Source organism: Thermobia domestica, chromosome 12, assembly GCF_964235325.1.
Source record: "Thermobia domestica chromosome 12, izTheDome1.hap1.1, whole genome shotgun sequence".
Taxonomy (NCBI): domain Eukaryota; kingdom Metazoa; phylum Arthropoda; class Insecta; order Zygentoma; family Lepismatidae; genus Thermobia; species Thermobia domestica.
In genome coordinates this window covers 15,853,415-15,867,383 of record NC_137465.1, presented here as the reverse complement: position 1 = coordinate 15,867,383, position 13,969 = coordinate 15,853,415, and the positions used below count along the sequence as shown (strand labels likewise).

Genomic DNA, 13,969 nt, shown 5'->3' with positions numbered 1-13,969 from the left:
AAACAGTGGTTAGTGAGAAGGTGAGAATTAACAGAAAACCCCCGAGAAAACGCTTTGTCCACAACAAACTTCTTAACTTGATATCAACCAGGACTTCTAGCATCAGAATTGAGTGGTGTACCAGTAAGCCACTGTGGTCACTTAGAGTAGAGGGGTCCCCCCTCCCCGGAATCAAATTTGAAGATACAAACGCGGCGTGAATTTAACACTGACGTTCTTTAACTTGGCGAATAAACAATCACAATCACAGTGACAAGCAGTCCCATGGCTTCTTTGAAGCCAACCACGCATTTCTAAAAGGCATATTTCTTTCAAACTGCTGACTGTTCTGAGTAAGTGATTTATTCTCATTTTATTGATTTGTTGTTTAGTTCTGTATTGTTATTGTTGTTTTAGTTTGAATCATTGGTAGAAACAGCAACTTAGAACTAAAGCGTGGGACGCAGTAGATGGCGTGTAGGGTAGGTGAATGAAACAAAGCGTCGAATGCGACGTTGCCGTGTTATAAAGAAAGGATGTGTCCAAGCAGACAATACATACACTAGTAATTGACGAGCTGATAGATAACATCTTTTTCTCTGCTTTAACAACTTAGACAAAGACGTGGCAACACAACAGTCCTCTCATTTGCTAACTACGTTGAAGGGTAACTCCAAATGCCATAAACGCTGCATCTTAGTATAGAATATGTGTATGACTATGAAATAGTTATCTTTGCCTTTGTAACTTTAAACAAATGGACAAAATTAACACTGACAAATATCCGCAGGGAGACGTATCCTTGGATTCAACAAGATGAACATCATTGCCACCCAGTATAAAATTGTATTTTTCTTCAAATGGTATTACGTCAAATTATTATGGGTTCTAAATTTACATTTAAAACGAAGACTTGCAATGCCATACTTATTATGTAGTGTTGCAAACTAAGGACGCTACAGTAATACAAACAACAAAAGAGCACCAAATTTTTGGAGGGTTCTACGAGAGTAACAATGCAAGTAATAGGGGTCTACAGACGGGGTAATGCACATTCAAAATCCTTAGTGTCGAATGCTACGATCATCACATGATGTATTTCGAATAAGCAGGAAGAAAGCTTCCAGAAATTGAAAATTTAACTTCTTTCAAAGGACTTTATTTCGAAAAAAAAAATGTTTAGGTATCACTTCCAGTTCCGTAGATGTTTTCGAGTAAGCATAAATATCATAATGCCTTTTACACCAATTTGATATCTCAAATCATTCCGTTGAAATGAAAAGAAAAAATATTAAATTTTATATATTGCTGAAAATTGCGTATTAATGGGAACTTTTAAAAACATTTTCTAATTACTTTTATTCTATACAATTATAGCAATCCTTTTTGGTAGGTGTAACTACAACAAGTTCTCGGAATTACATAATTTTAAGCAGTCTTACAAATTTTGCTATTATTTACCATATATCCAAATTGGTTTGAGGTATTACATTCCTGTAAACGGGATTATGATATTAACTTCTAAAATCCATCTATGCAATTGGATGAGGTACGCATCTAAATAGTTTTTTTTAAACAAAGGCTTTTGAAGAAAGTCAAATTTTCAATCCCTTGTACTTTATCTTATTCTTTCTTGATTCGAAATCCATGATATCATGATCATAATATTATAGATATACCATATTGACTTGACACCTAGTCTTCCGTTTCAGGCGCTGCTATCGGCTGAAGGAATTCCACTCTCTTTCGCTAAGGCTCTCTCGTTAAGCAACTACTGAACCCTTATTGGTTCAACGCGTGGGTGTGTCGGGGTGTGAGCTTTAGTTCGCACTTTTGCCACGGCTCAGGACATTTTGGCAGCACAATAGACAATGAAATATTTTCAACGTGTATTGCCCCGTTCGCGTCACTTATATTGTTGCTTCTAGAGAGAAGAGCAAAATCCGTAATTTTGTAACACTGTAGTATCCTTAGTTTGCTATACAGAATAACGAAAGTTATATTGTTAGTTTTCGCTCGACATGTACTCGTACATGTGAAAATCAAATGAAATGAAAAAAAATCAGTTTAACGTCACACGATTATGTCCATTAGGCTAAGGGAGACGATGATTAAGGTAAGTGAATGATAATGGAAGAATTGGTGGAATGAGAAAGTAGGAGAAAACGAGACTACTCCGAGAAAACCCACTGACACGATGTTGTCTACTACAAGCTTACTTCGCCGCAGATTAAACCTGAACCCCAAGCACTGTGTTCCCCTGAAGAACAAAATAGTCGGACAATGAAAGATAGGAAATGATTATGAAATAACGGGTGGAATGGACATGTGAGAACTGCTAGACCCTTCTTGAGCCGCCACTGTGTTTAATGGATTATATAAAGGCGGAAATAAGACAATTTGTTGCATTCAAATTGTTGAACAAAATCTCCTATGATTTTAGATACTTAAAGGAACACTTTTGTTTAATTTTGGATCTCTATAATAAAGTTTTTTGCCCATTCATTTTCCTTTTTCTGTCGCACTCTTATTTTCCTCAACGCCTACAATGAATGTAAACCGATATCTAAAACTGATTATCCTATAAATTATACAGTATATATAGGATCATGGTGACTCAGTGCGTTAAGTCATTGTTTCAAACCCAATTCTGGCTAAGTAGGTTTTGTGGTGAACAAACATCGTGCATGTGCTTTTTCCGGGCTTCTGTCATTTCCTCCCACTTTCTTGATTGTCTACTTCGTTCATTACCATCCTCGCAGCCTTATTTTTGGACCATAATCTGCCTGTGCAAGAGCTATCACGCCAAACACTTTGAGGAAACAATTTTTCGATTAACAAGCCCATCTTTACGCATGCATATTGGATATTCCTAACATTCCATTTGACCCAATAACATCGTGAGATGACAGAATACCTTTATATTAAAACAAGCTTTGAACTACTAAGCGCTTCCACTCAAACACTGATCTGTTACTACCAGTTTGCCTATTAAAGCATTATTTATTAATAATTGTGCAGCCTTTACATAGTGAACCGGTTTACGTTTAGGCCTCTCGTTGGAAGGAACCCCGCACTTCAGAGATTTGCACTTAATTTTTTAAAATGAAACATTTATAGACAAAAAATTATGCCTAATTTAATAAAATTCTGTACTTGACAAAATTTGAAAATAATCAAAATTATTACAAGCCTATAAGTGATCCATCTGTAGTACACCAATACATCCAACACGTATAAAAAGATTCCATCATTCATTCCATTTAAATGTTCGGTACTTCAGTGAGTAGCCTTGCTCTTGAATTTATAATGTAGTACCCCCACTTAATATTTTTAGAAGAACTTTTCCGGTAAGACTTTAATTTAATTTATTGTAATGACTACTTTTGGTAGTTAATGTTCATAGCTATTAGAGGAGATTCCGTAGCGAAAAATTAGGTTAAAGTAAGTTAAGTTTAGTTTTATGTTAGTTTTAGGTGTTTTAGAGAGTCGAACCATTGAATGAATTGTCTAAAGTAAAATCTTACCAATTCCCCTACTAATAACTACTGCAGGGGTGAACAAATTGGTGTTGTTGTCAAAAGTTTGCAAGTCAATTACAGTAATTCATATGTAATTAACATCCATTTCATATATAATTAATGGGTGATGTAGTGATTAGTAGTATCCTTAACCTTATATAGATTAAGGTGGATAACTAGGCGTTCTCGGTGCTATACTAAACCGTGCTTGAATAGTGTGGCGTTGCCAGATAGTGTCGACTGTTAACTGATGCCAGATAATAAAGGGAGTAATCATGGAATTCTGCTTGGATACTTAGTGGAGAAATAAGTTTTCGACCCTTACCGCAATTTAGCTTCTCGGACTGCAACGCTATAATCCAGGAATTTTCTTATTGTGACTACAATACACGCACAACAACGCATTATGGCTTTGGTAACAACGCATTATGGCGTTCTGAACAAGTTTCGTCTCAAAGTCTATTTCCTTAAGTGTAAATTAATATTTAAATAAAATGTGAAACACAACACGAGAAACGGTCAAACAATATATCTATTTCGTACTAAGATCGTTACTTTAAAATAAACATTTCATAAAACGGAGTACTTCTAGTAAGATGTAACAGCAAGTGCCATCAAATATTTTCTTTTATTTGTTACATTTTTCGATATCAGAAGACACAACCAAATGAATCAGTGTCTTTTGCTATAGCTGAAACATTACTTTATCTTAAAAGTACAATATTTATGATATGTAACGTTATATTGCGCAGTAGTTAAGGGAATAAGCTAAAATATGTACTGATTTCCGGGTGGTGGTCCACCTTAACAATTGTGGATATTCAAATTGTGAACTCTCTATATCGAAACATTCCACTCCATAGATATTTTTTCTTTCTTTCTTTACCAATCTCCTCACTACTTCAACTGTTATGATTTCTCATCCTGTTAAGTATAAGAAAGAATTTAGTAACCAAACGAACATAATCAACATCTTAGGTATTCTGCCATTATTGGCAGATCACTTGCTGCAACTGAGAAGCTTCCATGCGCCACGGTCTTCCGCTAACCTCTTCTTCTTCATGTATTATTTTTCTATTTGGATATCGTCCGTTAATTGTAGTCTCCTTTGCCCTCTCTCTCTCTTTTCTGCCATAATCCTCTAGCACGTTCCTCCGATACAGTTCCTTCTTAGCCAATGTCCCAACCAGTTTCTCTTCCTCTTCTTAATAATATCTAAAATTATTTTCTCCCTCACCATTTCTAACACCCTCTCATCCATTTTCTGTTCAATCCAGCTAAGTCTTTCCATTATCTTTCACACTAACATTTCGAAAGTTTCCAGTCGTTTTTCATCTTTTGCCTAATGTGCATGTTTCTCCTAAAGGGCTCTTCCCCAATTCCTATCCTTGCTTTTATTTCACGTTTGCACTTCCTGCCATTCCTAAGAATACTACCCAGGTATCGAAAATTATTTACTTATTCTATTTTCTTCCCTCCCACTTTTCTATTTGACACAGCGCTAACCAATACGCATCACAAAAAAAAAAGACTTGAAAAAGGGAGAAAAAGGAAGGTTTGCTCTCGAAAAGGGACTGAAACTTGCAACAACTATCGACTGCATATCTCAGAGGAAAACAAGAACATTAGAAAATATATTTCACAGAGGTTATTTATTAGCCATTGTTAGTTTCTATCTTCGCACAATTAAGTATTCGGAAGTCGTATTCGAAGAAATATTCAAAATTAACTTACAAACTTAATGACAAGAAAAAGTAAAAATAAAATAAATTGAAAAAATAAAAATAAAAAAGTTGTTAAAATCCAAGTACTAGTCCTTATTCTTGATTTGCACGAGATAATACCGCTGAAATAGAGAACAATTCTATATTTTCTTGATGATATTTTGAAGGAAAATATTATAGTCATCAGCAATTTCACTTTCGATATTGTGCCATGCACACTAACTAAGCAGTCTATGGGTATCTCTCGCCCTAGACCCAGCAATTGCTAAGGAAGCCAATGTATAATAATATTGACTCTTTAGCTTTAGTCGCTTATTAAACATTTATAAACATTGTCCATGCTTAGAAAGTAGTAACTATACGTATATGTTTTGGAGTCATAGCAAATATTTTAACATTGAGATGCTAAGACGAGATAACTAGCAATGGACTCCAATGAGGAACTACTACTATAAAATTCAGTATTTGATGCCAGGATTATACACTGCACTGAAATTAGAAAATATCACATTATAAGTGAAGTATAATACAAACTGCGCGTTATTTTACTGTTAGTATTATTATGAGAACGCAGTGGAACTGTATACTGTTAGTACGTACTTAAGTCTATCCGTTACTCCATACGATAACTCTTGAATGAAAACGAATTTTTGAATTTATTTTTTTCGCGATAGTCAGCTAGAGGTATTTATCTCGATCGACTTCGTAAATTCACTGGATCCGTTAACATCTTCAGTTGTAATAGGGGCTATCTATATCGTGTTTAATATTTATAACATTCCCTAGCTTCTATGCAACCTGCACAGTAGCAATGAAATGTTGATTGCCTATAATACAAGAATAAGTAGGTTTTGTTATTGTAATTATCTCGGCCAAGTTTGCTAATGGAAGCAATCCGCTAAAGTCTTCACAGTTAATATTAGCTATCTACGGTATAACATTCCCTAGCATCTATGCAACCTGCACAGTAAAATGTTGGTTATCCGCAATAAAAGGATATTTAGCCTTTATTACTGTGAAATCTCCGAATATCGCATCCATAGAATATTGTGTTAGTCTTTTCTATCGTTAGCAAAGTTTATTTTTATTTTTTTTAAATTTTTATCTAAACAATTTATTTACAAGTACTTACGTACTTGGTAGTCGGACATAATGTCCACACTCAGTAAACGACAAAACACCTACAAAATGGTCACAATCCCTGTATAGGAAAGCAAATCCATCAAATTTACGAACGGCCATAGCTAACAAAGCACTGTTAGCACTTTGATATTTTCTAAATGTGGGGTTTTGGCTGTAGGAATTATAAGATGCCATAACTTTTCTTACCTAATTCTAGTTCAATATTGTTGCAATAACTTTTTTCGTTCTTGGCAGGCAACAACTGATCTTCAAAACACCTGCACCATCAAGCACACAGGAACATCTGCAGCGGCGCCTCTCGCTGCAGGAATAGTGGCTCTCACATTGGAAGTCAAGTAAGTAAGATGTTAATAATATCCAAATATCTTTTTTATACACTTTTTAAAACTTACTAGCGACATTGGCTACCTACCTGTAAGACAGTTACGCCCTTTGTAAGGGGCGTGGAGCGTTGGAATAATGAACTGAGAAAAAGTATGTATGGTTTAAGAGCTTTTCTTTAATTTTGTTACCATGTAGGTTTAAATCAGACTTAAGAAACTTCTTTCCTTAATATGAGGAAGGGACATTTTGATGTATTTCTAAGTATATACAACAAATAAAACTGACTACTTGGATAAAACTATGCATTTTAGTGAGAAATAGGACACATGATTGGCGCAAAACTGTACTGTATGTCAATGATGAAAATGAGACATGAGGTGAAGTGTGATAAACAGTAAAATACGTAGATTATGTTAGCAAGACAAATGAAGCTATCTTCTGCCTAGAGACAACTCTAGACCAAAACGAGAGACGGCGGAGACCCATGTTAAAGACAAATTACTGTGTAGGAAAAAATGGATGGGTAAATGGAAGACGTTCATAAATTACGTAGCCATCGATGATCAATGATGTGCGATATCTGGGTGGTAGAAGCTGTCATTTATGGTCTGGGCTCTTAGAACAAATTGATGATGAACAAAACTCTTGCTGTGGAAAAATGAAACCAACAAAGATTTGACTCATGATTTCTGCATACGAATCTTGCTTAGTCTTAGTTTCCTTGGCACGACCTTCGTTGACGACTATTGTTTGTAAGAGAATCGTACCTAAAAATACATGTTTCAATTTTGGGACAGTGATTTTTAAGAAATTCGTCATGAAATGCTCTGTCATGACGAAATCTTTCAAGTTCACCCTTCCTTATCTGTTCGACATTCAGAGTGTGAAGTACAAAACTGTTGCACAGCTTCCTGTTTCCTAAATCTTAATGGATGATGCTCCTAATGTTCCTCTTATTGATACAAGAATATTCTATTATTGATTTCTAGGAGGCTCAAACTATTATTATCAGCAAAAAGAGTCCTCACGGTATACATAGTTTTGTTATCTTGTCTTGTTCTTGGGTGCCATCCATGTCCTCTCGCCAACCTTCAAACAAATGAATGTGTTAATGGTACTCGAACGTGCTTGTTTCAGACAACTTATACCTGTAAGTATTCTGTAGAAAGCCTTAGTTTCCGTGGCAGAATTTGCCCCTAATTTTACATACAAAATAATGTACTCCATGCCAGAGATGATCATTTTTCCTAACCCTCTCTCACCCTCACCCTCAATTCACGCCCCTCACCATCAGCCTCCATCACACTCACCCTCCATTGACGCCCTCCCCTCACCTTGACTCACACTCACCCTCCATTGACGTCCTCACACTCACCCTCCCCCATACTCACCCACCATTGACGGCCTCCCCTCATCCTCCCTCACACTCACCCTCCATTGACGTCCTCACCCTCACCTTCCCTCACACTCACCCTCCAGTGACGCCCTCACCCTCACCCTCAATTACTTTATCGCCCTCACCCTCCAACGCCCTCACCCTCAACTACTAAAATGTGGGTGAGGTGAGGGTGAGGGTGTCCCTCATGAGGGCAAAATGAGGGAGGATGACCATCTCTGCTCCATGCTGAGAGCACTAAAAGATTGTCCAATATGTAGTACTGTTAAATTCTACTGCTCAGCTGCTGCTTGGAGCCTGTTGAAACTTAGTCCAGCCACCAGCAATAAATGTGCGCTATTGTCGTTCCTGTGATAAATTGTTTTATCTCACTGTAAAACAATCAATACGGGTACTTTATTGCCATATTGTATAAATTATATGCAAAGCCTTTTAGAACAAATATACCTATCCGTCATTTCGTAACAAAAATAGGATCCCTTATCTTTCTACTGGACCATTTTCAATATCCATCAACATAAAGCATAAACGACAATAAATAACATCGAAATAGATTTTCAGTGTAGGTTAAACATTCCGAGAATAGATTCAATCTCTGTCCTTATTTCTTTATTGCAACCGGAAACGTTAGAAATCTACTCCTAATGCAACTTTCTCCACTTCAATAATCTACTGGCTAGAGCGCGTGCCTTTTATATATATATGAGGTTTTCAGTTCCGCACTCAGTAGAAGAGAATCCAATGCATTATAGTCTTCCAGATCGCGCTTTAAACCGAAGCCCTCGTCTGTTATAACCTCGCTGCTGATAAAGAACACAAAATAATATAAAACAATCCATCAGTAATCTTCCCTACCGTAAAAACAACAACACATAGAGATATCGAGATATCGAGAAACGCTGTTTTGGTAGGGTTGAACATACCAAAATAAAATTTGTTTTCTGGCCTTTATTCCTCAATTGAAACTGGAAATAGAACATCTATCACTTACAGCGAATATATGTTCTCGGGTTATCAGTTGAAGTATTCGTTGTACACTCCGCATCAAAAAAATGCGATACTTAACGCCGTGCAGTTAGGCCACCCAATATACACCTTCTTATCCCATAAACGTGTCAGGTAAAGAGACCCCCTCTCTCTCCTCCTTTCTTATCTCCCATACTAAAGTTGGCTAACAACATGAACGCAATTCTAATTTCAAACTACGCATGTATTAGTATCGATAAAATGAAGTAACAAAATTGACACGAAACAATATTCATAAGTTGAAGGACCTGAATGCGCTTGACCGTGGTCAAATTGTAGGAAAAAGACGACTGGGTGATTGCGGCACTCGGATATTCAAAGGCAACTGTATCAAGGGTATGTCGTGATTCTGTACCTGGTTTCCGTTGAAATCGAACACACACGGTCAGAGGCGATTGGACGACAACGGTAGGCGCTGAGTGATCCGCATCGTAACAGCCGATAGACGGGCCACAGTGTTTCAAATCACGGAAATGTTGAATGCAAGACAACAATGCCGTGTCAGCAGCCACACAATTCGCAACCACCTGCTCGCCATGGGATACAGAAGCCATCAACCCACGCGAGTATCCCTTCTAACAGCACAACACAGGAAACAACGCCTAGCATGGGAAAAGGAACACTGCCTCTGGACCGTGCAAATGTGGGAAAAGGTTGCCTGGACAGTTGCATATTGGTACATGCTGATGAACTGGTAAGGGTGAGTCACCAACAGCAAGAGAAAATGGATACATTGTGACAGCAGGGAACTGTGCAGGCCGGTGGTGGTGGTATTCTCATCTGGGGCATGCTTACGTGTACTGAAATGGATCCCCTAAAACGTGTAACACAATCCCTCACAGGTAAACGCTATCGCGATTTTCTGGACGACCATGTCATGCCATTTTTTTCGGCTGCTACATCCAGGTGGTGACCTCATCTTACAGCAGGACAATGCGCCGGTCCATTGCTCTAGGATTTCAGCAAACTGATTTGATGAGCACTCCTTTGATCTCGCAACACGGTCTTCGGACGATTATCCGATCTAACCCATCTGGGACACGATGGAACGACGCCTTCGGCTGTGGTCTCCCTTCCAAGTAACCTGCAAGCTTTGTGCGAGAATTTGTAGCATATATGGTTTAAGATTCGACAAGAACACTTCAGGCGCCTCGTAGAGTCCATGCCGCGGCGGGTAGCCGCCGTTATCAAAGCAAAAGGTGGTGTTACATCCTATTAGGTAGATGCCTATAATTCAATTGGTGTTCAGTGTATATTGTCTTCCTTTTTACAACTACTACTTTCAAGTTTAGTAGTTTAATAGATGCGCAGAAAAATCTAAGCACAATTATAAAAGCTAGTACGTATAGTAAAATATTCAAAATCATGAATTAGGATATGGTGGTATTTGCTGTAAATCAGATACAAATCTCATCGCAAATAATGCCGATAAGCAATATTTTCCTTCATTTGTAATAATTAATCTTCTGTTTCAATCACCATTTTTATTTTTTCCTAAATGTATATCTTCAAGCACTAGTAGGTGAAACTTTAAGGTACACTGAACGTTTCGTAACGCGCAATCACGTAGCCAATGGGAGTCCAGACCCCCCTTCGAAACGAGAAATGACACATAAACCTACATACAGAAAGCTGGTGCGAAAGTCTTCTTTCAGTTTTCTTGCCCACCCCTGGCGACGCCACTGTTTACGAACCATTTATTAGACTAGTCAGATTTCCAAACTTGTTGATAGTTCCCGGAAATTGCAATGAAAAGCCGTCTCAAATCACTAAATGTCATTTTCTTCATGTTTCTACACAGATTGTGCGCAGTCTGATAACCTTTAAAGCTACATTGCGCAACTCTGACATTGTATATGGTGAAAATATATACATCGTTTTAAAGCCTACGAAATTTTCAATAACTTTCATTCGAGCACATTTTTAATATTACTGCTCTGTTAAGTTGTATTACTCAATGAAAAGAATATGTCCATTGATACTGATCCCAATTTTTCACTTTATCCTCAAGTTATGCAAAAATGATTACTCGAAGAAAAATGATAACTTGTTGCATTGCCTATAATATTAGACGTATAATAAAGAAAGAAAATCCTTTTACGTTAATTGGTTTAGAAGTTATGTGGCATAAACTAAATGCATGTGAGAACTAACTGTAAGTGCATGTGAGAAATCCAAGATTGCAGACTATTTCTTCAAAAGGGCGGAAAACCCGGAACTGGATTTTTTGGGATTTTCTGGAGGTTAATGAGGAAGAGATTACAAACAGATTTCAGAAGGACCCATCTCTTTATTCTAAATGTCTACCTCAAACCTTATTTTGACTGCATTATTACAGGTAACAATGTAGCGATACATCAGTCATGCACTAAAATATTTTATTTTGTTCTTTCGGCGAGTTGGTATCCCAGCATCGTATCTTTGGAAACGCATCTCCTCTTCCTTTCCTCAGTCGTCTGACGTGACGTAGAACAGGAAGCAACTTAGAGTGCCGACGTCCTTAGTTCTCTCCCGGTCGTCGATAGTCTTCGAATCTCACTCCTCTTAGCTGGTGACGAGTCGAACATCAGTTTCTTCGCGCTCAAGCAAAGGTCGTCTTCTAGGGTGACAGTGTTGTTGGCTAGAGAGTTACAATTCCGTTGATATTATTGTCCTAGATTAACCGCCGAGAATCAAGAATTGATCAAACTGAGCGTATTGATTCACCTGACTGAACTGAACTGAGAAAACTAAGAGATATGACTGAAGTGAACTGATCATATTGAGCTCATTTACTTTCTAAACTTCAGTTTTAATATTCCTCTCAATTTCCGTGTTTAGTGTTTGTTTATCACTTTCACTCAGTTGCGGATCTAGCCTGGGGCCGGGAGCCTAGATCCCAGTTACTTGAGTGACAAAAATAATTTACGTTATTATTTATATATTTTTGAAAGCTTATAGTAAACTCATGATATACCTATCATAGTGTGGGCTCTGGTTGGCCAAACCAGTTTTTACCTTCTAGAACCGCCTCTGTTATCACTGCTAAAAAAGTTTGACATTTCTAGACATATCCGTGGCGTTGTTTGTCTTTCCCTCAAACGACGTTGTTTAGCTTGTTTTTGTCTCCTTTGAAATGTGCTGTTTTTTTTTTTAAATAAAATTAAATATTTCTCTGGTTAAAACTATAATTTAACCGATTGTGGCGTATTGCACGTTATGCAAGAGTATAATAATGGTTAATTGTTAATGAAATAAAGAGTCCAAAATGATTACTTTCACGCTTAAACTCTGATTTGTATTTTCCCATAATATTATTCAAATTTAGTAGGCCTACTTCACATCCAATCTCAACACCTTGAGATGCTTAAGCGCAAATTCTTATGCATAGTTTTCGAGAACATACAAGAAAGGTCAATTTTAAAGCACAAGAAACTTCATCGTGTGCTGTCGGAAACAAATGATATTTTTCGTACTGCTGTAACAAATCGTTTATTTATTTATGTATTTATTTATTTAAATATTTTCTGTTTGTTTATTATGTTTTATGTGCTTATTTATTCATTTTATTTATGGGCCTATTTATTTATGTGTTTTACGTGTTTATATATTGTGTTTTATAGGTAAAAGTTATAGTGAAGTAACAGATTCAATCTATTATTGTATGTTTTCCGCTAAATGTGATATAATACAAACAGGGCCGTATCCAGGATTCTCTGATGGGGGTACACGAATAACTACCAGTACATTTGAATTAAATTTGAATTTTTAAATGCCTTTAGGCATCTGTGGTGTGAATAGGAACTGCTATGGAAATGTTAATTGTCTCGTCTCGGTGAGTCGTTTTCCTTCAACCTTCAGAAAATTGACTTAAATTATTGCTTTTAAAAAAACTCCGCTTTCTTTTAAGCCTCAAACATAATATGACAGCATAATTTTTCGGAAAGTGCTGATATTTTCACTTCTAGCTTCTCACTTTAATAGTGAATATTTATAACAAAGTTGGGATGCACGTCCTCCGGTGCAACCCCCCTAATACCGGCTTTGCGTACAGCAAAAGTGACAATGCACGCAGTAAACACAAGTCAAGTAGAAAACTATAGTATTCAAATCTTCCATAATCCCAACAACAAAGTTCTATATTTCAGGTACAATAGTCTTTGTCGAGCCATGAGATTTAATTTACGACAAAGAATTCCAACAGGAAGCATCCACTTGTATATATTCTTTTCTGCATCGTCATACAAGAAATACAAGAAAGGAAAACGGAAAAGAACAGCAAAAAGAAAGAAAACGTAACTCTTTCACCAAAGAAGGAAGAATGTGCAGTGCATATCGTGACATCTATCAGAGGTATTTTTCGTTCCTCTCTTGTGATATCTACGATCTGTTCTCTGATTCCAAAATGGGACCGATATTTCAAAGCGAAGACTGCTTTCTGTTGTCAATAAATCACAAAAACTTTTCCCACCTTAAGGGAAAGAAAATGAGACCCTAATATGATACTTCTGCGGTAACAAATCAAAATGTTGTCGTAGAGCAGAGCTTTCGCATAGTTCCTTCAGTGACGTAGGTAGGTTGCTTCATTTGCGGGGAGAGGTTATAGGCTATAAATTTCCACATGTTTATTCCTTGTGTAGCAGACCCGGGTTCAAATCCCGGCAGAGGCTCATTTAGTTCGGATTCCACGTTAATCAGTAGGTACCGTCTTATATAGCCTCGCTGCTGCAAGGGTCGTTAAAATCAAAATAAGCTCATTTTTAGTTCTTCGTTGAAGTTATTACTCCCTCTTCTTGTGTTTACTCACAACATATTATTCTAATTAGTAAAACATTGTGTATTTCCTTTGATCGGTATGTAATAAAAGGTTTGTTCAA

At 37.0% G+C, this 13,969-nt stretch overlaps 1 protein-coding gene across 1 annotated transcript in view; it reads left to right on the top strand.

Annotated features, from left to right (window-relative positions):
* The window catches only part of LOC145666348 (neuroendocrine convertase 1-like), a 351,242-nt gene that overhangs the window by 188,820 nt on the left and 148,453 nt on the right, over positions 1–13,969 (top strand). The window contains exon 9 of the mRNA XM_081733482.1: positions 6,602–6,702. Coding sequence (XP_081589608.1) covers positions 6,602–6,702 — 101 coding nt within the window. The remainder of the gene's footprint in view (positions 1–6,601; positions 6,703–13,969) is intronic.